The sequence below is a fragment of the Apodemus sylvaticus genome, chromosome 8, assembly GCF_947179515.1.
Source record: "Apodemus sylvaticus chromosome 8, mApoSyl1.1, whole genome shotgun sequence".
Lineage (NCBI taxonomy): Eukaryota > Metazoa > Chordata > Mammalia > Rodentia > Muridae > Apodemus > Apodemus sylvaticus.
The window spans coordinates 68121403-68147499 of NC_067479.1; the positions used below are offsets into that span (position 1 = coordinate 68121403).

Consider the following 26097-nt stretch of genomic DNA (forward strand, 5'->3'; position numbering starts at 1 on the left):
ACCCCTTGCTTCCTATCTATTACATTCTTTAGTGTATGTGAATCAATATGGAAATTGGATGTTATACTTTATCAAGCTGCATCTTGTCTTCTTGAGAGAGTCAGTTCTGAGCCTGACTTGCTTTTTCATCTAGACTGGGTGGCCATCAAGCTCAGCAATCCCTGTTTCTGTCCGTGAAGTCCTGAGATGGGTGCATATTCTACCTGTGACTATGCAGTGCTGAGGAGTGGAAAACCCAGGTTCCTGTGTCTGTGCAGCTGGTGCTCTACCCATTGGTCCATCTCTCCAGCCCCTGTTAATTTACTATGTAAGAACATTCTTTTCTTCTTTGAAGATTCTATTTTCTTGGCTTGTGTGAGACAGGGTCTCACTATGTAGCTGACATGACTGTGCCAAAGCAAATATGTGCACACACTGACGTGAACAAAAATAACATGCAATAAAAGCTTAATACACTACTTCAACTACTATGTATGTACATACACACACTTGAAATCATGGGATATTTCCCTTCAAGGCCACTGTCTCCCATGTGTCTGTTTCCCCCATACATGCCTGGTCTTTATCTTGAAACTTAGGGACTTTCCTCAGAAGCACAGACCTTGCTCACCTCTTCTTCCTGATAGTGTGAGAAAGGCCTTCTCCAGGACTGACCCAAGGCCCTTGCCATCCTATGGTAGGGACTTGCATTTTGCCCAGGCTGTCTATCTTGCCCTGTTTAGTTGTCTTTCTTCTGCCAGGCACCGGTTACCCTTTGCCTCTTAGAGTTCCTTCACCCTAAACTATATCTTTGATTTTCCCCTATTGAATGAACTTTTAAAATTCTACTTCCTGTATGTTGGTGCCTACGTGGACATTTCTCTTTGTCGCTGGGACTGAAAGATCTACATTTCTGTGGTGCTTTGTAGCCCATGGGTGCTAAATAAAGACTCCTTCCTGTCACCTGGGTGTAGGACCTTTTAATTTTGTGTTTTTTAAAGATAATCCCACATAGGACACACAATGTACTTCAAGTTTCAGAAGTACAGACCAGTTGTTCCTTAAGTTAAGCACAGGCACATTTGGGTGTCTGGTGTGTTTTTCCCCAGCTGTTTGATGGCTATTGTGGTTGAAGACAACTTGACACACCTGGGAAGAGGATCCTTCTCCATATTTGACTCCATCAGAGTGGCCTGTGTGGCCTTTTCCTGACTGATAATTGATGGAGGAAGGGACAGGCCATTGTGTGCAGCAGCAGCGGTGGTGGCTGCGGCGGTGGTGGCGGCAGCACAGGACATGCAGTTGTGGGCTGTACTGCACAGCAGATTTAGAGAGGAAGGGAAGTAGCCAGAAAGCGCCTGTTCCTGCTTTCTTTCCTTGTTCTCTGGATAATGATTGTAACTTGTATTCCTGTAGGGTTGTGGGTCCAGTGTCTGATCTGCCACAGGACAGCAGCTTGGGGAGACAGAACTAAAAAATTTGATTGCACTTGCCCCACACTGTGGTTGTGAGGGTGTTGGGCCTTAGGAAAGCCCTGGGACAAGGCTCAGGGCTAGGAAAGTACAGTCTGAGGTGAGGGACAACCGGAGCTGATTCAGAGAGGCCTTCATACCTGTGAATTTGCTAGGACCATGGATTTCCCAGGCTCTTGGACACCAGGGCACTGCTGGAAGTCTTAGAATAACTGAGAACAGAAACTGGGCCCACAGCCCAGATCTAGCCTAGGAACTGGTGACAAAAGGGGGAGAGCTCTGGCTATTCCCACAGGGAGAGTCCGTGGCTTGAAGGTGGTTGGCTTGGAGGCCATTGTGGCTGGGAGTGGAGAGAGGCCTTCTACAGGAGATTAGACAGCAGGTCTGTAGGCAAAGGACTTCTCCATGGTTCCCCAAGGCAGATCCTGATGAAAAGAGACAGTTTATAGTTCTGAGATATTTATTGCCATGGTAGAAAGTGGATGTGTAAAACCATGCCCCACTTCTCAGGGTGGGCCTGAGATGAAATGCCTTTTGCAGGGAGGAATGTCTGGGAAGGGAAACTTATTGGCTAAGCCCTCGGGGCTTCTAGCCCTTTCCTTCTAGCACGGAAATCTGTCTTAAGTCTACATGACCACACATCATGTTTTTTTTTTTTTTTTTCTACATGTTGGAGACTTGGTGTGCTGTCCTTCCATGACTGATGGCCACAAATCTAATGGAAGGCTGCGGCTAGTGACAGGAACCTGGTACCCAGGAGCTGGTAAAGCTCCTACAGTACCTTCAGGGTCCCTGGGTCTTCTAGCCTTAGCTCAATTAAGGCCCAGGCTAGGTACCTGGTAGGTTTCAGTCAGAATTACTATGGAGGCCAAGGCTGGCAAAATCGGAAAGTTTCCTTCCTAGTCCACCACAGCCTGAGCCTGCCCCACTGGCTGCTCAGGAGAAGTGGAGAAGGATGCGGGGGATCCTGTCCCAGCCTCCAGGCCTCTCCATCCACCTCCGGGCCAGCCTCCCTCCCCCACACCGTCGCCCTCTGGGAGCTGGCTGTCCCTGAGATGCGACCCTAGCTAGGACGCTCCTGACAGGAGGCGGCCCATGTGTTGAGTAGCAGAGCCCAGAGCTCCAAGAAACCAACTTCCCGCCGGCCCGGGCGCCCGAGCCTCCCCCAGGGTAGCCCCTCGCTCTGTCAGCACCGGCCTGCAGAGCCCGGTCCCCGCCCTGCTCTCGGGGACAGCCGCTAGGTGCCCGGGACTCGCGCCCGGGCAGCCCTCCCACGCCTCCAGCCCGGGATCGCAGCCTTGGCTCACGCTGGCCCGGGAACCCCTGCCATTCCCGGGCGGCCTCGGCGCAGCAGGGCGATCCCGGCCCGCTGGCCCTCTAGCCCTCCTCGTGTGTCCCCGCGGAGGCCCCTGAGAACCGGCGGTGGCTGCCCTGAGGTCCTCTGCTCCTCTCCCTCGGGCCCGAAGGACCCTTCCTGGAGGCGCCCGCCGAGTCAGTCCTCTTCATGCTGCAGTGCTGCACAGGAAGGGGAGAAGGGCCGGGATCTCAAACAAAACCCAAGAATTGGTGGTGTGTGACTCATCTGCTCGGAGACCTCCTGTCCCCAAACTGTCTTCCAGGTGTTTTCTTGGCCGAAGCTGCCCAATGTTTGAGCCTTTCCTTCCTAGGGAAGATGGACTGAAAGCTGCTGGTTGGGGACTTCTTTTTGGTCAAGGAGCCTCTGTGTTTTAAAGGAGGTGATGGGGCTTGCATGGGCTTGTCTTCCTGCCCAATTGAAGAGTTGCTGATGTTCACTGGTTATGCGTAGACAATGCGCAGTTTGTTTAAATTTAAAAATTTGGGGGGGGGGGGCTAAGGGATGTCTGCTTGTGAAGAGCATTCCGAACCTGGAGGAGCTCCTCATTGTCTGTGGTCCAGACATCAGCCCCAGCCTGTCCTCAGTGTCCAGCTTTGGTCATCTTCACTGGCCGCCTGAACTCGCACCGGTTTCAGGCGCGTCATGTCTACATGGACGAGCCCATCAAGATCGGCCGCTCGGTGGCACGCTGTCGACCAGCGCAGAATAATGCCACCTTTGATTGCAAAGTGCTGTCAAGGAACCATGCTCTCCTCTGGTTTGATCACAAGCAAGTTTTATCTCCAAGACACTAAAAGTAGTAATGGTACCTTTATAATTAGCCAGAGATTGAGTCGGGACTCTGAAGAAAGTCCACCATGCGAAATCCTTTCTGGTGACATTATCCATTTTGGGGTAGATGTGATAGAGAATACATGGAAAGTTACCCATGGGTGTTTTGTTTCCACAATAAAACGTTTTCTATCAGATGGTATGGAAGCCCGACTCCATTCCGATGTCATCCATGCTCCATTACCAAGTCCCATAGACAAAGTTGTGGCTAGCACTCCAAGTATGTACTCTCAGGAACTATTCCAATGTTCTCAGTATCTACAGGAGGCCTTACATCGGGAACAGATGTTGGAACAGAAGTTAGCCACACTGCAGCAGCTATTAGCCATCACCCAAGAGGTTTCAGATACTAGTTGGCAGGCTTTAATAGATGAAGATAGACTCTTATCATGGTTAGAAGTTATGGGAAACCAATTGCAGGCATGCTCCAAAAATCAAACAGAAGATAATTTACGGAAGGAGCTGATCGCACTGCAGGAGGATAAACACAGCTATGAAACCACTGCCAGAGAGTTCCTGAGGCGGGTTCTTCAGGAGAAAATCGAAGTGGTTAGAAAACTTTCAGAAGTTGAGCAAAGCCTTAGTAATACTGAAGATGAATGTACCCATCTGAAAGAAGTGAATGAGCAGACTCAGGAAGAATTAAGAGAATTAGCCAATAAATATAATGGAGCAGTTAATGAAGTTAAAGATTGATCTGATAAATTAAAGGTAGCATAGGGAACACAAGAGGAAATCCAACAGAAGGGACATGCCGAGGAGAAAGAATTATAGACTAAAATCGATGAAACGGAAGAAAAGAACAAGAGCTCCAGGCAAAAATAGAAGCTTTGCAAGCTGATGATTTCACCAATGAAAGGCTAACAGCTCTATGAGGGCACTTGCTTTCAAAGAGTGGCAGGGACTGCACTTTTATTCATCAATTCCTAGAATGCCAGAAGAAGCTAATGGTGCAGTGGCATCTAATCAAAGTGGTAGAAGAATCAAAGCTTTCAAAAGAAAACTAGGCAGAAGGAAAGGAATCTCACTTATCAGATACTCTTGGGTCCAGGCAAGGCAAAAAGCAGCGACGACACTACAGACGCCCGGATGGATGAGTAAGACCCAAATGAACCCCTTGCTAAGGTGTCTCTACCAAAAGATGGCTTGCAGGGTACCCAGTCAGAAGCGGAGGCCAAGGAAGACATTCAGCGTCTTTGCAAAGAATTGGTGGAAACCAGGAGCTAGCTAGAACAAGTAAACAAAAATGCTTTGAACTTCAAGCTCTTTTGGAAGAATGAAAAGCCTGTCGAAATCAAGTTGAGGAATCGGCCAAACAAATACAGGTTCTTCAAGTCCAGCGGCAAAGGCGGCGCATGGATATGGAGACTCTCCAGGAGGAAAAGGACTCTGAAATCACCAGCACGAGAGATAAATTGCTTAGTGCCCAAGATGAGATTTTTGCTCCTTCAAGCAGCAGCAAAGGCTGTGTCTGAGCGGACACTGACTTTGTTTCTTTGCAAGAAGAGCTTAAGAAGGTGAGAGCAGAGCCCAAGGGCTGGAGGACAGCGGCATGTGAATAGGAGAAGGAAATCAGAAGTCTGCAGGGCAGTTGCCAGTTTAGGTGTCAGCAGTGTGGAGACCAGCAAAGAAAGGAGGCAACGAGGTTGCAAGGTGAGCTAGAGGAGTTGAAAAGGGGATGGAATGTACTGGAAACTGAATGTCATTCTCTAAAAAAAGGAGAACGTGTTGTTGTCATCAGAACTGCAGCGGCAAGAGAAAGAATTGCCCAAGTCTCAGAAGCAGAGTTCTGAGCTCACACGTGACCTCAGCATCCTTCAGATGACGAGGAAAGAGCTGGAGAACCAAGTGGGATCCTTGAAAGAACAACACCTTCCAGATGCAGCTGACTTGAAATCTCTCCTCAGTAAGGCTGAAAGCCAAACAAAGGATGCGCAGAACGAGTATGAAAAGACAGACTGTTCTCTCAGAACTGAAGTTGAAGTTGAAATGACTGAACGGGAAAAGGAAAAGCAATCAATCACAGATGAGCTCAAACAGTGTAAAGACAACCTGAAGCTGCTGCGAGAAAAGGGAAATTAACCCTGGCCCTGGATGCCCATGTTGGCGGCCTGGTTTCGGTGACAGCTATGGTGCTGTCTGTACCAGGACTGGCCAGAGCTTCTCCATGACAGTGTGTCTTGAGTCTGTACACCGTCCTCCCTCTAGAAGCTGGCACCACACTCGTGCTGGGGACAAGCAGAACCATTTTCTTCCTTTTTACCTCTTAAAACAGCAAAGTGCAAGAATATAGCTGTAGGGTCATTGCTTTAACTTATATAAAATATATCTGTCTATAGAGAGGATATAAAGTTGTGAATTGATTCTGTTTTACATGTAATTTTTAAATTAGTACATTGAGATTCTGAATATTATGGTAGGCTTCTTAGTGCACCAAATTATTTATACCATAAATTTATAGATATTTTACTCTGAATTCTAATGGTCACACAATTCATTTTTCTGATTTGATAACTACTCAAACCAAACAAACAATACATACATGGGAAGAGAGGCCCTGTGTGCTCAGTGCCTATCAGTTTGAAGACACACACACACACACACACACACACACACACACACACACACACACACATATATATATATATTTACATATTTATGCCATTTTTACTTGTTATAAAACCACTGAGCTTTTGGGGACAAGACTTAGACAATTATTTGTGTGGATTTTTTTTAAAAGGAAAAATACATTTGGAAAATATTCTCTTATAATGATTACTTGGGGCATACATACATGTTTCTTCAGCCTTAATGTGACTTGAAGATGTGAGGGACATCAACTTTGAAAACTTTCCATTAGAGTTTGTATTTTCTTGAGCAAACTGAAATATTACTGGGAGCAAAAACATAAGTGCATAATTTCAATGCAATCAACCAAAATGTTGAGTGAATTGGAATGTAACTTACTAAAAACCTCATGTATTTAAGAAATGTTTTCTTTAGAAGCCAAGTTACCTTCTCATATACAGCAGTTTAGAAAGCATAATTTTTTTCTGTTATCTGTTCCTTCAAGCATGTTTAATTGAAGGAAGAATTATATCTGTTTAGATAAGCTTTTATTGACTTAATTTGGTTATGATGTGGAGCTAATTCACATTCAAGGTGAACTGATGTTCTCTGCTAACATATTTCTTGATTGGGTATACAAGGGGTTATTCTGTTTTTGTTGTTAATTAGAATAGCCTGTCAATTAGTAGCACTATTCCCGAGATTGGCATTGTTCCATACACAGTGTCACACCTAAGCACTGCTTGGCATTAACATTCAGACACAAAGGTTAAAGTTTAGCTGTGGTTATGTGCAGCACCATAGTGATGTCAATATCCTAAAGTATCACATAGTTAAATTTTCTTCAGTCAGTGAAGACTGGAAGGGAATGTCAATGAATTCGCTTGAATGTTGTATGCGAATACCCAGATCTAGCCAAATATTGAAAAAGGAGTTTAGGATATAATTTGCCTCGTGATGTTTAACAGTCATTGTTTTTACTTTAAAAGTTGTCTTTAAAGCTATTTGGGATTGTTGCCAGGAGAATCACTAGATTTACAGAGGAATTAGCCACAAATGACTTGTAGAAAATACTGTCATATAGTTCATTTTACCATTCTCTGTTGCAGGAAGCCACCCTACCACAGAATGCTAATATGCCAGTGGTACCCAGTACCTCTTGTATATGATTATTGCAAATACTGTTCTGAAATGCATAACTTCAAAATTACCTTTTTTAAAGTAAATAATTGTTTGAAATCTATTTTTTAAAGATAAAACATACAATAGAAATTGTGGAGTACAGATTAAACTATTTGCACTACCAAAAAAAAAAAAAAAAAAAAAAGGCCCAGACTACTTCTCACGGTCCACTGGCCCACACAGCTCAAATGAAACCTTTCCTCCCCTAGGACCTAGGGTTTTATTACATCAACAGAGAACTCACACTAGAGCACGTTTTCCTGACTACTCAGAGTTGAAAATGTGTCAGCACACTGCCCTCCCCTTGCACTTCCTCTCAGATTATTGTTCACAGACTCCACGCAGATTTAGAGAAAAAGAAACTAGAACCTAGACATTTGCAGAGGCACTTCAAGTGCAAGTACCCAGCCATGGCCCAAGAGAAGCCAGGATGCTCTAACCCAGTCCCCAATGGTGAGTTCCAGGGTGAGGGTCAGCAGGAATATCCCACACTCCACTTCCCCCAGGGAGACAGCAGGATACTACTTGAGGGTGGAGTGGGGTCTACAGGATCTGGGAAATCCGTAAGTACTGGGGACTCAGGAAGCTGAAAGCTCTTCTATCCTCTTGGGTTCTTGCTTCACAGATCTGGGAGCTCTGCACTGTAAAATTAATACCCAAGACATGCTGTTGGGAAGGGAAGGTAGACTTTATTGGGGATCCTGGAAACCTGGAAAGGAGACGCCAGTCTTTGAGAGAAATTGGTGAATACTGAGGACCAGTTTGGGGGTATGTGTTGCTTATAACCATCAGTGCTCTGAAAGCTGTGTTGTGCAGGCTGATGTTTCAGGGCCAGCCATGGTGACAATCTCCTTGAGATGGTTTTCTCTTATCGTTTAAGAGCATGATGATCCAGGTATTTGTCAGGTTTGTGGTCCACAGGCTTCTGAAATTAGAAAATGGTGAACTCAGGAATGGTGAGGAAGTCCTGTCTGGGTAAAGAAGCAGAAATAATGCACAGAGGACAGCAGGAATAACACCAAAGCTGGTGTTGACAGGCTAGCACAGCCCTGCCCCAATCCTATCTCTTCAGTAGAAACCTGATCAAAAGGTTAAAGCAGGAAATACAGACATGATAGGAAGGCACTAATGCCAAGCCTTTTCATCCCTTTCAAGCAACAGTGATAGCAGTGATCACTGCCCAAGTGAAGTCACTATTTTCAGCAAAAGCATCCTTCTATCCCTGAAACAACCCAGGGATCCATTATCCTTGGTAGAGATGTCTACAGCCAAATTCACAATTGACTAATGATTTATTCCAGCCTGTAACCCCCCCCCCCCCACAACTCATGTATTTTGATATTTAATTTTGTATGGGTCTCTCTCTTGCCTACATAAATATCTGTGAACTACATGTGTCTTTGATGCTTGTGTTGTATAGAGAAGGCAGCATAGGATTCCCGCTGGATGGAGAGTTAGATTTGGTTATAGCTCACCATGTAGGTGGTAGGAACTGAGTCATGGTCTTCTGAAATATGCATAAGTGATCCTGTTTGCTAAACCATTGCTCTATTACCTGATAAGTATGTATATGTATGTACACTGAGATTACATTGAGCTTAAAACTTCCTCAGGGGAAGTTGTATAGAATTGACATAATTGTATATCTAGCCTCTGGTCCAGACATCTGCTACATCTAATGTATTCTTCAACTTGCTCCTGCCTTGCTAACAGTCTTTTACCCTGTGTTTCTCAAAGCTTCCTTACCCTTTTCTCCATCTGGACTCATTTACAATCTCTAGATGCTGCTGAACATATACACTTGTGGTGTGTGTGTGTGTGTGTGTATCTAACCACTAATTCATTGTAGGGGGCCAGGCCACACCTAAAGGAAAACCTACTCTCCCTCCCCACAAACCATCAACTGACAGATCTCCTCAGTTAGTGGTGGATGCTAGTGAGTGCTGCCCCCCTTTTATCTAGTTTGATCCGATGCAGGCCTTTTGTAGGCAACCACGGCTTTGGATACAGCTGCTCGAGTTTATGATCACAGCATTTCTGTCACGTCTAGAAGACACTGTTTCTATAGATCTTAGCATCCTTCCATCCCATCTTCCACCATGTTCCTTGAGCATTGGTGGAGGCAGTGTCATTTTTAGTTGTCTCATTCATGCCTGAACATTCCACAGACATCTATTCTCTGCACAATGACCAGTTGAGAACCTGATCATTAAGACTCTATTGCCAAAGACACTGCACTGTTAAGCACAGGACACAGAGAAATTAAGCAATAACCAGGAGGTTATTCCCTGTTGGCTAGCTTTCCTAGTACTGAAAGGAGCCATGTAGCTTGTTGGAGAAGAACAGTAATCCACAATCTCACACAGCTGTGAACACTGAGCTACAATAACAACCAGCATGGCAAGATATGTTCCTGGCACAAGAGTGACAGCGTGCTATAGGGGTGACCACCTGATTTCTAATTGGAGTTAGGGCCAGCAGGAGGAGGCGCGTGCCTCGTACTCTAAGTCTGACCAAGATCCCATGGACAGGAGCTCATGGCCCCAGAGGTGAACCTGCCCCTGAATAGACATGGAATCAACCTTTGCTCTACATTCCTGCCTCTGCTCATAGATATGCCCAGCTCTCAGACATCATCAGAGATTTTTCATTTTTTTATTCGATATATTTTTTATTTACATTTCAAATGATTTCCCCTTTCCTAGCCCCCCACTCCCAGAAAGTCCCGTAAGCCCCCTTCTCTCCCCCTGTCCTCCCACCCACCCCTTCCCACTTCCCCGTTCTGGTTTTGCTGAATACTGCTTCATTGAGTCTTTCCAGAACAAGGGGCCACTCAGAGATTTTTCAAATGTGTTCATTTCAGTAAGGCCTCTAGAAGCTTCTTGGTGATACCATAGCCAACCTTTGTGGCTTGTTCTGTTTCTGTTGATAGCACTGGTCTTCAGTATTAAAGAGAGGCTGTACCACACAAGAGATGCTACGATTCACCAGTTAGATTGTTGATTTGTAATTGTTCCAAGAGTTAAAACTCTACGAAAAGGGTCCTGAACACTTCCTCAAGACTGGAGGAGCTAGCAAGGGCATAAAATGCTTTTCTGTTTTAACCTGGATGTTTTTTGTAGGTGACTGTGAAGTTCCAGAAATGATGGAACAAAGAACTTGTGCCCTCTGCCCTGAAGGCCATGAGTGGAGTCAGATGTACTTTGCACCATCAGCGAATATAGCTGCTCATGAAAACTGTCTGGTAAGTTACTGGTAAATAACTTCAAAACTACATGCCTAGGGCTGAAGAGATGGCCCAGTGGTTAAGAGCTCCAGATACTCTTCCAGAAAAAGCAGGTTCCATTCCCAGCACTCACATGGTGGCTCACAACTACTAGGGAAGATCTTAGCTAGAAGACTATGATGACATTAATCATACTGTCTCCAGGGGCGGAGGGCTTTTTGAGGTGGAAATGCTCTTTTAGGTCTATCTGTTCCAGTCTCCTGAGTGCTGAGACTCATGGTATGTATGGTCATCTGGAGTTATGTTATCTGTGTTAAATTACGTGTTATCAGTTCTGTATGCTTGAGTGTATATTTCTACATCAAGGACCTTGTGTCACATAGGTTCAATTTACCCATCAAAGTCAGACATTAGCATTGCCTAATTAGCATTAGTATGCTAATTAGCATCAGGCTTACCTAGAACCCACACTTGAGTTTTCTTTCACCAGTTGTCCCAACAACATGACAAAGGGTGAAAGCACCTGGGCTGCATGGAGCTTCCATCCCTTCAGCCTTTTCCCTTAACCTCTTGTATACTTATAACTTTTCCTGTTGTTGGGTCCTTTCACATTGTCTGTTGATCTGTCAACATTTTAGTCAACTTTCTTGCTATACTTTTCATGTAGAAATGCGGTGGCTGAAGTGTGCAGACATGCTTGCTTGCTCCATATAGTTACTGCTGCTGTTCGGAGAGCTCCCAGGACCCCAGAACATCCCCTCATGCCTCTCTGTCGTCAGCACACACTTATTCCAACTCCCTCTAGACTCATCTTTTCTCAGAGATCACAGGACACGAGTGCTACAGCATGGACCCTTTAGTGTGCGGACTCTCTGCTCAGCAGTGTTCTGGAGTCTCCTAGGCCTTGCATGTGTTCTGCATCTATATACTCAGCCAAACTATTCAGGACAAATATGCCTATAGTCAATGTCCATGAACTTCTTCTTACTGTACTGAGTTAACAGTTACAGCAGATAGCACTTCCATAGCATTTGCACTAGATCCAGAGAAGATTTAAGCATACAGAAAGGCATGCAGAGGCTCTGTCTTAGGGCTTCTACTGCTGCAACAGAATACCGTGACCAAAGAGCAAATTGGGAGGAGACTGTTCATTTGGTTGCATTTCCACATAGCTGCTCATCATAGAAGGCACTGAGGACATAAACTCTAACACGGCTGAAACCTGGAGAAAGAGCTCCCGCACATGCCAGGGAGGGGTGCTGCTTACTGGTTTGCTCTCATGGCTTGCTCTGCCTGCTTTCCCATAGAATCTCGCACCAGCAGTCCAGGGAAGGCTACACCTAGTATTTGTTGGGCCCTCCTCTGTTGGTCACTAATTAAGAAAATCCCCTACAGCCAGATCTTACAGCGTGTGTGTGTGTGTGTGTGTGTGTGTGTGTGTGTGTGTGGCGTTTTCTCCATTGTCTCCTTTGTCCATTATCTCCTTTCAGATAACTCTAGCTTTGGTCAAATTGACAGAAAACTAGACAACAGGTTCCACACTTATGTGATACTGTTTTATATGAGGAAGTTCAGCATGAGCATATTTAATCACCCCAAATTGGTCCCTTAAGAATACCAGGTAGGGCTGGAGAGATGGCTCAGTGGTTACGAGTACTGACTGCTCTTCTGAAGGTCCTGAGTTCAAATCCCACCAACCACATGGTGGCTTACAACCACCCGCATGAGATCTGAAACCCTCTTCTGGAGTCTCTGAAGACAGCTACAGTGTACTTACATATAATCAATATATAAATCCTAAAAAAGAAAAGAACACCAGGTAGATGTGCTAGTATTTGCTTCCCTGCTTTTATATTATATTAAATGGAAATGTCACAGTCTATTCATCTGTTTATCAACACATGCATTCTGTTCAGTCTGAGGTGATAGCATATTTGTAATAAATATCTGTATATGAGGCTTTGCTTCCTATATGCTTTTTTAAAAAGATTTATTTATTATTATATGTAAGTACATTGTAGCTGTCTTTAGACACACCAGAAGAGGGCATCTGATCTTTATTATAGATGGTTGTGGTTCCTGGGGTTTGAACTCAGGACCTTCAGAAGAGCAGTCAGTACTCTTAACCGCTGAGCCATCTCTCCAGCCCCTCCTATATGCTTTTAATCCTTTTGGGCAAACATCTAAAAGAATTTCCACATTTTTATAAAGTGTGCATTTCACATTAAAACACATTATCATTTCAAAGCCAGGCTATTTCTTGCTTGCATACTGGTATCTCATTACTCTTGAGTATATTTCCGCATATTCTTATCTATCAATCTGAAGTATCTGTTTGATTTTAAGGCCCTCCCTTGTTTTTCTGGTGCTGAGGATCAAATCCAGAGCCTGGAATTCATAAGCAAATGGTTTGTCTTTGATCCACTTCCTGGTCCTTGCCTACTAAAAAACATAAATGGTGTGTGTGTGTGTGAGTGTGTATGAGTGTGTGCGTGAGTGTGTGTGCGTGCTTGTGTGAGTGTGTGTGCGTGCACGCGTGAGTGTGTGAGTGTGAGTGTGTGTGTGTGTGTGTGTGTGAGTGTGTGTGCGTGCATGTGTGTGTATGTGAGTGTATGTGTGAATGTGTGTGTGTGTGCATGCATGTGTGTGTGTATGTGAGTGTGTGTGTGTATGTGAGTGTGTGTGTGTGTGCATGTGTGTGTGTATGTGTGTGTGTGTGTGCGCGCCTGAGTGTGTGTGCATGTGAGTGTGTGTGTGAGTGTGTGTGAGTGTGTGTGAGTGTAAGTGTGTGTGAGTGTATGTGAGTGTGTGAGTGTGTGTGTGAGTATGTGTGTGAGTGTGTGTGTGAGTGTGTGAGTGTGTGTGTGTGTGAGTGTGTGTGTGTATATGTGAGTGTGTGTTGTGTTTGTACATGCATGTGTACAGCATGTAGCTGGAGTCTGGTCAGAGGGCAGCTCTCTCAGGAGCTGGTTATCTTCTTGTTTCTGGGATGTTTAACTCTTACTATAACACAGTCTTCTGGATGATGGTCTCCTCTCTGCCTCTGCAGGACCCTAGGATTACAGATGTGTGGTCTGAGTCATAAGCTCTGTGTTTTACAGGGTTCCTGGAACTGAGCCCAGCTTGTCCGGCTTGCTCAGCCAAGGCTTTCCCTCACTGAGGCTCTTCCTGCCCCCTGCCACTTGTCCATTTTAACCTGAATTGTCTTAGCAAGTTGTAAGAACTTCCTGTGTTCTAGACAAAAGCCTCTCATCAGATGTATATATTGTGGTTTTTCCTATTCCCTGGCTGGCCTTTTAAAAGCAGCATCTCTGTTATTTCTTTATGCACGTGCTATAGGACGCAGGTGGAGGTCAGGGGACACCTTGCAGGATTCACTTCTCTCCTCCATGACATGAATGTCAGTTTGTCACGTTTGACAGCAAGTGATTTTTCTTGAGAAGCCACCTCACACGTTTTTCTTACCCTCCTTTAGAGAGCAATGTTTAATTCCGACAAAGTCCGACATATCCATGCACTAAGTTTGCAACTGGAGCAGAGCAGCAGTAACACTGAGATCCTAACTCCAAGTCATGGGCAGAGGCCAGAACTCGGACTCAGAACTCCCAGGGCCATTCTCTGACTGCCACATGCAAGGATTCACAGCTGCATTATGATTTCTCATTCTCATATATATATATAAAACTGCTGCCTATGAAAGTGTCACAAATTTTTCTCATGTTTCTCATGCTCTTTATTTTTTGAGTTTCTCTGTGACATTAACCTTCAATTGAAGGCAAGCAGATTGTTTAGGTTTATGTGACTCAGGAAATTTAGCCATCGGGAGCTAGAAAACTGGTGGCTCAGTTAGTGAAGTGCTGGCGACATGAGCATGAAGTCCTGACTTCCATCCCTGGGACACATGTGAACTTGCTGCTTGCAATCCCATGCTGTGGAGGATTGCAGACGGGAGGATTTTAGAAACCTGCTGGCCAAACAAGTGAGCTGACTTTGTGAGCTCTCCATGTTCAGGGAGTGGCTATCTCAAAAAACAAGATAGAGAGGATCTGGAGAGATGGCGCTGTGGTAACCACCCAGGTTCAGTTCCCAGCATACAGGGGTGAGTTCACAAGCATTTGCAGCTTCACCTCCAGGGATGCAGTACCTTCTTCTGACCTGTGCCAAAACCTGCCTGCACGGGGTACACATAGACAGATTTTCATTAAAAAACCTTAATGTACACCCAAACACTAGAATACACACACACACACACATACACACACACACACACACACACAGAGAGAGAGAGAGAGAGAGAGAGATATTACACAGAACACACACATATTTAATAAAATGTATTATAATTTTTAGTAAAGAATTTTAATCTTTCAATAAAAATTTTTAGAAAGATTTTAATTGTGTGTGTCCCTCTGGAGCTAGTATTCAGTCCCTTGTGAGCTGGTACCTGGATCTGGGAGCAGAATGTAGATGCTCTGGAACACTGAAGAGCAGTGGATGTGCTTAACCATGGAGCCCCCTCTCCATCCTCTAAAATGCTGAAGAGGAAAGAGACTTGTGGCCACTAAAACACACAAGGGAGTTTGGGGCTTCCTGGGATCACCCATACATGCATTTCCACTGCTTAGAAATCAAGGAAAAGGCCAAGGTCCAGGTAAAGTGAGATGTATAACTAGATCCCATCTTTAAAAAAAATCATAAAATCCCCATGTATTAGTGTATGACTTTAGTCCCAGCTCTCAGGGGCAGAGACAGGTGGACTCTGTGAGTTCTAGCCCAGCTAGGCAACAGTGAGACCCTACCTCAACAACAACAACAACAACAACAACAACAACAACAACAACAAGAGTGAAGGTCTGCGATATGGTTATGGAGGCAGGCATGGCCCTTGAAGTCTAAGAAGAAGGCCTGGAAAGCCATCAGGAGTGGCCTCTGTCCCTTGCTTTGGCTTCCGCCATTGCCAGAGCCTGCTCTGTGTTCGCAGGCAGAGAACAGTGCTGGAGGAGCACTGTCCGCCTGGCTCCAGGTCAACAGAGAGCAGTCACCAAGGACAACTGTGTGCGCACACTGAGCTTTCCCACAGGAGTCACATGGCTGGTGTCTGCTCATCTGCTGCACAGTGGCCAGTACTCTGATCCACTCTGCTTACCTGCAACCCTGTTGAGAACCATCGCTGGCTGCCTTGTGTGGGTCAGGGCTACTTCACACCCACTCTGCGTTTTTCCCATCCTGCAGCTGTATTCCTCGGGACTGGTGGAGTGTGAGACCCATGATACACCTAATACAACTAGAAACTTTGATGTCAAATCAGTAAAGAAAGAGATCTGGAGAGGGAGAAGATTGGTAAGTTGATGTTTTATTACTCATAAATTATGAGTCTTGGTGGCTACAGTCAAAGGACAGTCTATCGTGGGCCTGGAGAGAGGATTCAGCACATAAGGTTTCTCACTGTCCCTCTAGAAGACTTGAGTTTGGTCTCCAGTCACCAAATGGCAACTCACAACTCCTGGTAACCCCAGCTCCAGGGCCTCTGACACCCCTGGCTTCCATAGGCACATGTACTTACATACTTGGTCTCTCAGATACACATACACAGAAGTAAAAATATAAAAAAAAATGAATCTTTCATCTAAAAACAGAGTCTGTGGTAAGGCAGGGCTTGAGACACGTGGAGAGCTGGAAGATGGACTGTGAGACACTCCTTCAGCGGATGCTGTCGCTTATAACTGACTGTCCCACACATCAGGAGAGCAGGCCTGAGATGCTTCTGTCTGAGAGAAAACTCTCTGGTCACACAGGCTGTATCAAGTCCTTGCTGTCACTGCAGCAGAGCTAACTCCAATCTCAGCAGCTCACCAGCACCACCTAGGCTCTGCTGCTCTCCTGCCCCAAAGCAGCTAGCTGGTCCTCTTGCTGCCACAGAGCTGTAGGCAGCATCCAGAGCAAAGGGTGTTATCCTTGACATGGTGCAAGATGCCTTCTGAATGTCAAGGTGGCCGCATGTCTCTCTGCACCAATTCTGGGTGGTCATCACTGTCAGCATCTGCCTGGGAGCTGAGGGCATCAGGGTTCTCACCAGGAAGGAAGGGCGGGTAAGGCTGTATCTCTGAGGTCAAATGTGTCTCCTGGCTACATTTATAAAGGGCCATTTGCAGATGAGTAAACAGGATGGCAAGTCTGAGTGTATCATTGCTGACCATACCCACAGCAAGGTGTCAACTGGAGACACACTGGAATGTTCTTTTTTCAAAGTACTTGTACAAGCATACAAAATGTAAATTCTTCTAATTACAAAGTGGCTAGACAATGTCAACTCCAACATTTCTATCATTCTGTGATGATTGGATTTGAGGCTCTTCACGGGCAGTAAAGGAAGAGCACCATTAGATTCTAGAACTGTGGTTCTCATAGTGTGGAGCATGATGAAAAGGACGCACACATCTCAGGACGTCTTAGGAACCACCAACTCTAAGTTTATTTTCTTTGGTAGTTTACATCTATAATTTCAACACTGAGCTGATCCTAAGTTCCTACACTCATCAGAAATATGTATTCCTATGGTTGTGACCCACAATTGCAGAACCACTACTGTATAGTTGTAGAGTTTGCCTACATGGAAACAGCACCGGTCCAGAATGAGGGCAGTTGAGTACATAGAATATTGAGAAAGAGGTTGTTAACCTTGAGAGTTTCCATGGCCTGTCCTATTGGGAAACTGAGATGCATTGGAAGTGTGGGGTAACAAAGGGATGCAAAAGGCACACAAGATGAGAGCTACTCACTCACTGTTTTCTTATAGATCCCAGGACCACCAGCCCAGGGATGGCTCCTATTTCAAGAGGCAGGGCCGTCCTACATTAATAACTTATTATGTAAATATCCAATAGGGATGCCCACAGCCTGGTCTTCTGGAGTAATTTTCTCCTTTGAGGTTCTCTCCTCTCTGATGAGTAAACCTCACTGCAGAACTGTCAGCAAGTGTAGTATGAGGGTGCAGCTCACCTTCCTCACTATTCACACTGCTACACTGCTCTTGTACAACTACATAACTGCTCATGGACGCACTGGTTTAGAACTCTATATCTTAGGCTTGGTTTCTACCTACACTGACTTTCCTTGTGTTTCCTATGTATTATCATGGGATCGTTACTTGGCATCCCATGAGTGCTGCCTCTTGCTGTATAGAGTGGCCTCACTTTGCTTGGACCTCATTTAGCCAAAGGATGGTGTCAGTCAGACTTGATCAGGGCTGGTTTGTCCCTCATTACAGCATAAGGCTGTAGTACTGCTTGAAGGGTTTCCTGCAGCCATGCAATGCCTAACTGTCTCTACACCACCTTCCCATAAAATGTGATAGAGACATACAATCAAGGGAGTAAGAAAATACTGTATTCAATTGTGTTTTTATTGTTTAGTTTCTAAAAATTTGAAACTGGTGCACTTTATTGTACATAATCCTCAACTGCTAATCTGTAGTGCAAGCACCACCTTTCCAGGGAGGAATGTGTAGGAGGAAGTCATAGGGAAGGAAATGCATACCTTAGTGGCACAAAAAGGAGCTGCTCTGGCCTCAGGCTCAAGAGTCCCAAATCAAGCTTCTGTCTAGTGATAAAGCCTGCGAGCTTTGCTATTTCAAAAAACAAACGTCTCTATTAAAGGGGAATTTTGTTTTTGAAATCATCTAATGCTTTTGCATATATGTAGACCATAACACAACTGTCAGGCCTTTTGTTTCAGTTGGCAGCACTTTTGCTGAAACTTCCTCATAGGCTGCCAAATCTAAGTCCTATCTAGTGTGGGTATGGAGGCTGGGATATGCCAGAGACAGCCAGGACAATAACACCAGGCTGCTAGCTAAATGATATTCAATGGCATTCTTACTTTTTATCAAAGAAGCAGTGCTAACTCATTGTGATCTATTCTTCTATAGATATGCTCATTTTGTAGTAAGAGAGGAGCCACCGTGGGATGTGATTTACAGTCCTGTGCCAAGAATTACCACTTGCTCTGTGCCAAGGAAGACCACGCAATTCTACAAGTTGGTGAAGATCATGGAACTTATAAGTAATCCAATAGCTTTAAAACTCCGAGGTCGAGGGTGGGGTGCTTAAGGAATGGCTAGCCTGGGAGGAACTTCTCCAGTTTAATTTATGCAAATGAGATTCACGTGAGAACGGGATTATGGGATACCAGCAGGAACTTGGCTTCACATTTCTGCTCAAGATAGGAAAAAGAAGTTACTCAAGGGTTTGTTTGACGTTCTAAATCTTCTCTGTAGGCTCTTCTCCCTGAGAGAGCCTCATCCGTAATGACAGCATGCATGTCCTACAAGAGACAGGAGCCAGTCCAGGCCTGTTCTCTCTCCAACAGGAAGACACCTTCCTTCACTCACACATCCCCAGGTCATGGGTCTGTCTTCCCACCTTGTGGGAATGAGCTCTCTGCATCCCCTGTTGGACCCAGACATGGAACTGAAGTCAGAGCTGACAGAAGTCCCTTCACCTGCAGAGTCATCTCCACAGTCCCCAGCTTGTTACTGTTCATAAAAGTTCATTCAGTTTTGAACAGTGCTTTTTATATTTGAATTATTGAGAAACCTATGGAAGAACTTCACATTTGTTATTTATATTCACAAAGAAATCACTTTACTCTGACAGTCATTTTTACACACATAATCAAACGAAAGGGACTGAAGTCCCTGCTGGATAATGGGGTTTTGTTTTTTTTTTCTTTGTTTTTTTTTTCTTTTTTTTTATTCGATATAATTTATTTACATTTCAAATGATTTCCCCTTTTCGAGGCCCCCACTCCCCGAAAGTCCCGTAAGCCCCCTTCTCTTCCCCTGTCCTCCCACCCACCCCTTCCCACTTCCCCGTTCTGGTTTTGCCGAATACTGCTTCACTGAGTCTTTCCAGAACCGGCGGCCACTCCTCCTTTCTTCTTGTACCTCATTTGATGTGTGGATTATGTTTTGGGTATTCCAGTTTTCTAGGTTAATATCCACTTATTAGTGAGTGCATACCATGATTCACCTTTTGAGTCTGGCTTACCTCAGTTAGTATGATGTTCTCTAGCTCCATCCATTTGCCTAAGAATTTCATGAATTCATTGTTTCTAATGGCTGAATAGTACTCCATTGTGTAGATATACCACATTTTTTGCATCCACTCTTCTGTTGAGGGATACCTGGGTTCTTTCCAGCATCTGGCAATTATAAATAGGACTGCTATGAACATAGTAGAGCATGTATCCTTATTACATGGTGGGGAATCCTCTGGGTATATGCCCAGGAGTGGTATAGCAGGATCTTCTGGAAGTGAGGTGCCCAGTTTTCTGAGGAACTGCCAGACTGATTTCCAGAGTGGTTGTTTGGTTTCATGAAGTAGACCAGACTGGCCTTGAAATTACAGAGATAGCTTTAAAATGTTTATTAACCATACTGGAAATACTTACTCTATTTAAAGATCAGCAAAATTGTGGGTGGTCAGATTGAAGCCTCAAACCTTAGACATAGTTCTTTAGATGCCTCTCATCACAGCATAGGAACTAGGACTGCTCAGAATATTCACCCAGCATTCATACCTTCAGAGACTAAAGTCCTCTTTCTCCTGCTCAAAGGGCACAAAGACAGTGTCCACCCTCACCCACATTGGATGTGGGTTGACAATTTGACATAGACTTGAGCACATTTCCTTTTTAAATGAATGCTTCAGTCAGAGTAGTGGCATGCAGCTTCCCTCCCTGCACTGGGAATGCAGAGCAAAGTTGGCTCTCTAAAAGTAAAGGGTTCATTGGTTCTTTCAAATTCTGTATTTTCAGAGTATTTTGCCCAGAACATCCACCACAACAAGAAGAGACCACCGAAAGTGGTAAGTTTCTAATGTGAGTTTAAAGAAAGCTAATTCCTTAATGAAAACCTGAGATGATCTAATTTCTTTTCAATTGTAATTTTTTATGTGCACCTGTTTGTGTGGATGCCTTAGGTTACAGATGGTTGTGAGTAACCTGTGGGTGCTAGGAACCGAACCTGGGTCCTCTTAAAGAGCAGTGAGTGCTCGCAAGTATTGAGCCATCTCTAGTCATTGTCATTAGTTTTTAACTCACTGGAAAGTACCCTTAAAGTGATGCTCACTCTCATTGTATGTTGATAGGGAATGAGGATAGCAGTGTGTGTGTGTGTGTGTGTGTGTCTGACTTCTTGTGCAAATATATATATACACATGTATATATGTATATAAACATATATACATATATATTTATATATATATTAATACACAAATACACACAAAGACACACAGACAGACACATTTGAGACAGCCCTGGCTGTTCCAGGTCTTACTCTGCTTTCAACTAGAAGGTCCACCTGCTTCTTCCTCCTAAGTGCTGGGATTAAAGGTGTGCATCACAAGTACTCAGCAACCTTGCTTTACATATTCCAACCTTTAAATGGTTTCTCTTTTAGCTGATAGCCCAAGCATGAAAAAGAAGAGAGGAAGGAAGAAACGCCTCTCACCAGGCCCTCCCACAGAGGTAATTTGACTTAGAGACCTAATTCTTCACATAATGTCCTTACTTACAATTCTAAATGCCAGAGATGAACAGTTTTCACGTCATTGGAGGAGTTGGCATTTGCACACCATCCTTCGTGTGTGTGTTCTCTCCTCATGGAGCTGAAGCTAGACTTAGGGTGGCATCGTGGGGAGAATGTTGCACTAGGAAGTACTGGTCATTCTGACATGGTAGAAGCATACTGAAGAGTGGTGAGAGGCTAGAGGTTCAGGGGATGACGTCATTCTCTCAACTTCTGCCAATCATTCCTTGAACCATGCTCGTGAAAACATGTGTCCTTTCACAACACTTAGTCCTAAACGGGCTGAGAGTACAGACAAACATTTGTTCATAACCAAGTGTTTCCCAGCTACTTGTTCCACACCTAGCCAAATTTCTAACTGAAAATTTCTGGATTAGTAGATATAAAATATAAACGATTTTGGAGAGATTTGAAACAGTTTTTATATCAGTTTCTATACATTGATTACTATCAGGCAACAATTTCTCCCTTGTGTTCAGCAGATGTTTTTCAGGCCACAAACAGCATATCCCACAGGTCCTAGCTATTTGAGAGTACCATTTGGATTCAGGAGTTCATCAAGGCCAAACTGAAAGAGAAAGTTTATCTAATACATTTTTGTTAGATTTTATTAATCGACTTGATTATGTCACAGAACATTTTTATTTTGTGTGGTATTCCAAGTCAATATGAAAAGTCAGTATAATCTTGTTTTTCTCTTCTAGCCAAAAAAGATGAAGTTCAGTAGCTCCAAAAGACACATGATGGAAGAGCCTGATGACCGCACAGGTTTGTTCTCGGTGATGGCGGTGCAAACGTGGGGCCTCCAAATATTTATAGAAATGCTGTCATGCTTTGACCTTTATTCTTGTGGGCGTCTGATATGTACTTAATAAGTACATAAATCCTTATTATAACTATGCAATCCATTACAACTCTACTGTATCAAAATTATTGGAGCTGGAATGGCCCATTTCTTCTCAGTGTGAGAAGATACATTTAAAAAGGCCTGAGGCCACAGTTCTGTGGTATGCTACCCCTCACAGTGACAGGTGGCAATGTCCTTACTATGCCAAATCTGGGACAAATACGAGGGGCTGTTATCTCAAGCATTCGAAGTAAATTTTACAAAAGCACATCACTTCATATAGTTATTATAAGCAGAGAAACATTTTCCTTTTTGGACTATTTACTATTTGAGCAACAGAAAAATGAGACAAGTATGCTCACCCATCAACTGGTAAAGTGTAAAGTGACCACATGATTCAAATAGCTGTCCATTTCCTCCTAAAGATGCGTTCTTTGTTCTTTGATGCAGCTGCCAAAGTTTCTTTTCTTAAGAAATGTCAGGAAGCAGGACTTCTTACTGAATTATTTGAACAGATCCTAGAAAAAGTGGATTCAATTCATGGAAGATTCATGGATGAGACTGCCTCAGAGTCAGGTACTGAAAACTAGATGTAAGTGCATTCTAGAAAACATGCTCTCCGTGCTTTCCCCGCCCTCTTTAACCCATTCTTTAGCAACACACATCCTGGGCTGGGGAGATGGCTCAGTGGTCAAGAGCACTTGTTCCTCTTGCTGAGAACTCAAGGTCAGATCCCAGCATCTACACGTGGCTCACCCCATACCTCCAGTGTGAGGGGAACCCAACACCATCTTCTGTCCTGTCCAGTTACTAGGCATGCACATGGTACCCATATGCACATGGGCACAAAACACTCATACACAAAATAAAAAATAGTCCAAAGACTTTAAGCTAACCAATCAAGAAGATATGAAAGTTACAGATTCTGTAGTTAGTTCCCAAAATGCTCTGAGTCCACGAAGCCCCTTGTCAGGGGTGCACACAATTGAGTAGAGAAATCATGGAAACTGTGTTCTGTTAGTTTATTGTCCCAGCTGCAGCTGCTGTTTTAAGGTATACTTTTATTATATTTAAGTGTGTGTGTGTGTGTGTGTGTGTGTGTGTGTGAGTCTAAGTGCCCTCAGAGAATAGAACTGTATGATCCCCTGGAGCCGGAATTATAGACAGTTGTAAGTCACACAACTTGGGTTCTGTGACTCAGCAGCAAGGTTATAACTCTGATGTGCCTCAAATTCTATTCCTTAATAAATCCAGGGTCTTAAGAAAATTATAACAGGGGTGAAGGGGATAGCTTGGTGGTGAAGAACACATATGCTTGAAGAGGTCCTGAGTTCAGTTCCTTCCTTCCATGTCTAGCAGCTTACATCTGCCTGGACCTCAACTTCCTGGGAATCTGACACTCATGTGGACTCTAGAACACACACACACACACACACACACACACACACACACACACACACACATACAAGTAAAGCTATTTTGAAATATTATTTGTGTCCCTCCCACAGCACACACATGGTAGTCATGACAAAACCAAAGGATATATTAGCAGTAAACATTTCAAGGAGCTCCTTTGTTTTAATTTACTAATTTTCTCAAGACTAAGAACTCTCAAATTTGTGGGTGCCTCCTAATCACCTGGGGGGGCTCCCTGGAACCCAGGTGTTCCCTCCCAGAAGGCTCAGCTGCACAGAGACAGTGAGCTGATGCTTCGCCCGGGTCCCTGCCGGGTCTGCACTGAGCTGCCCTCCCCTGATGTGCTCTCTTCCTATTGGGGTTACTTTCTCCTTCTCCTCATGTGATTTCTTCATATAAAAATTAACACAGAAAATTGCTTCTCTCTCTAGATTATGAAGGGATCGAGACCTTACTGTTTGACTGTGGATTGTTTGGAGACACATTAAGAAAATTCCAAGAAGGTAGGTGATTCAGAAACTCAGGAACATGTGCTTTAGAGACATTTATCATTCCAATCATTCCAATCAGAATGGCAGATGGTAGTGAACATTTTTCTCAAAGACAGTTTTTGTCAAATGAAAAAAGCCCATTATAAAAGCGGCCTGTCAGGGACAGGAAAAAAAAAAACATGCAAAAGACCCCATAGTAGTATATATACAGAAAGACATAGATAATAGAAAAATAAACAGGAATATAGACAGTAAGACAGATTGAGAGACAGACAGACCAACATAGAACAGACATACAGACAGATAGACCACTGTATAGAAACAGCAGTTATTTGCAGATGGTTGGAATATACTGTTCTTCTTTCCAGTAAGACATAAAAATATTTGTATACAGAAAAGATGACTGACAAGGCAGAAACAAGCCAAGGTTCTGACTCTACTCTAGAGTATTCTGACCCTTGTGTAGACAGGCACAGCCCGAGTGGAGCTCAGGAGGTTTTCTGCTGCCTCTCACCCCAAGGCAGCAAGATGGAAGGATTAGTGGTCCATCCCACGGCCCACGTACCTCTCTCTTGAAAAGATGTCTGGTCGTTTTCCTAAGGTTTGTCTTCAAAGCTCATCTCCTGAAGCACTGAATACTATAATTCAAGAATTAATCAGGAAAAGAAAAAAAAGTAGCTTTTTTTTTTTTTGGTTGGTTTTATTTTTGCTTTTAAATGGTAGTATGCAGGCAGGAATAGGGAAACCTTGTCTTTCAAAAGAGTGATGCGTTTAGCTGTGTGTTGTGGTGCACACCTGTAATCCCAGCAGTTGAAAGGTGAGGCAGGAGGCCACAGTGAGACCTTGTCAGAGCAGTCATAAGGAGCCTGTGTTTATTATGGCTTCTTTCAGTACTAAACACTTCCATGTGTTGCACCTCTGGATATGGGTGTGGGACAGGTTCACAGAGGATTGGGATGAGTAGCTTCTCCACTGTTATTGCAGAACACACTGCCCCACAGTGTTCTTTTCTAGTATGTTCCTGTCAGTAAAACAATTAGACAGCAGGTTTTCCTACCTCTGTGACAGTCTGCGTCAACTCAGTTTGCCCAGGCTCTCTCATTTTGATTTTCTAATACTTGTTCTCATTTGTAATCTGTAATAATCAGTAGTAGTCAGCAGAGAAGTTGCTTTAAAAGTTACTTGAGAATGTTTGTGAATAAGACTAACTTTAAAATACCAGCCTTCAGAAAACGATATTTTCTTTGGTACGTATATGTGTCACTGAGCATGAAAGTTATGTGTCTGGAAAAATGTCACACTGCATATGAGGTACCTCAAGTTGCTAACATTATAGTGCCATTCTGTTCTGAACAGTTCAGCCCAGCATTTGAAGCCAACTGCAGGTATGCAGCCATTCTGACAACTAAGAAATTAAAGATCCAATCCTGACAATTCTAAACCCAACTCAAATGACCTTGGGAGGTTTCTACAGTCAACATTTTCTGTTCCTAAATCTCACCTAAGGCTGAGCTGTACCAAATGTCCCTAGAGCCAGAGACGTGCTCATGGAAGAGTTGTCACTGGAAGGCCAGCCACATTCTATAGCCTCTGAATGAATGAACACTGTGTAACCTTGTTATATCATGAAGGTATCAAAGTCATGTGACACATGCTGGTTCCATCATGAGACAGGAAAGGCAGCAAAGATGGGGACAGACTGTCTCCTCAGAGCACTGTCTTCTCATTTGAGGCCCAGTTACTATAAGGTATATATTTGAACTGATCCAGCCTAGAGACTGTACACTCTTCTAATGAACCCCCTGCTTACACTGAAGCCACTTTCTGTCTTTTAAAGTAATCAAGAGCAACGTGTGTGAATCTGAAGAAAGGCAGAGGCAGCTGGAGGCACTTGCAGACTTACAACAAAGCTTGTCCTCATTTCAAGACAAAGGAGACCTGGACTACTCAAGCTCTGCTTCAGGATCCTCACTATCTCCTGAGGACCACCAGGTCAGATGCCAGGGGTCTCCTGAAGTGCAAGCAGGCTCAGGAGACAGCCTGTGACAGACCCACAGTCCCTCCCACTCTGCCCTGCTGCAGCTCATCCATGCTCAGAACCTGACTGGGTGTTTCTTGTCTCTTCTCACCTCACTTTTCC

The 26097-nt window shown here is 44.1% G+C and overlaps 1 protein-coding gene, 1 long non-coding RNA gene and 1 pseudogene across 8 annotated transcripts in view; 2 read left to right on the forward strand and 1 right to left on the reverse strand.

Moving 5' to 3' along the window:
- LOC127691458 (PHD finger protein 11-like) overlaps positions 1–26097 on the forward strand; it is a 156564-nt gene that overhangs the window by 63995 nt on the left and 66472 nt on the right. For 3 of the 7 annotated variants that reach the window (XM_052191308.1, XM_052191309.1, XM_052191305.1), the window contains exon 11: positions 25896–25949. The exons of 1 other annotated variant lie outside the window; for it this stretch is intronic. In XM_052191308.1, the coding sequence (XP_052047268.1) occupies positions 25896–25949 (54 nt within the window). Of the gene's footprint in view, positions 1–7704; positions 7843–10511; positions 10634–15847; positions 15956–18542; positions 18677–20431; positions 20482–21074; positions 21143–21907; positions 21972–22500; positions 22627–23897; positions 23970–25794; positions 26058–26097 lie in introns of those variants that run through there. 3 more of the 7 variants (XR_007979278.1, XR_007979277.1, XR_007979276.1) reach the window with 3 other exon arrangements.
- Positions 1–26097, reverse strand: part of LOC127691462 (uncharacterized) — a 98914-nt gene that overhangs the window by 37187 nt on the left and 35630 nt on the right. The window contains exon 2 of the long non-coding RNA XR_007979279.1: positions 25896–26086. This is a non-coding gene — a long non-coding RNA (uncharacterized LOC127691462). The remainder of the gene's footprint in view (positions 1–25895; positions 26087–26097) is intronic.
- LOC127691456 (sarcolemmal membrane-associated protein-like) lies at positions 3432–6005 on the forward strand (annotated as a pseudogene).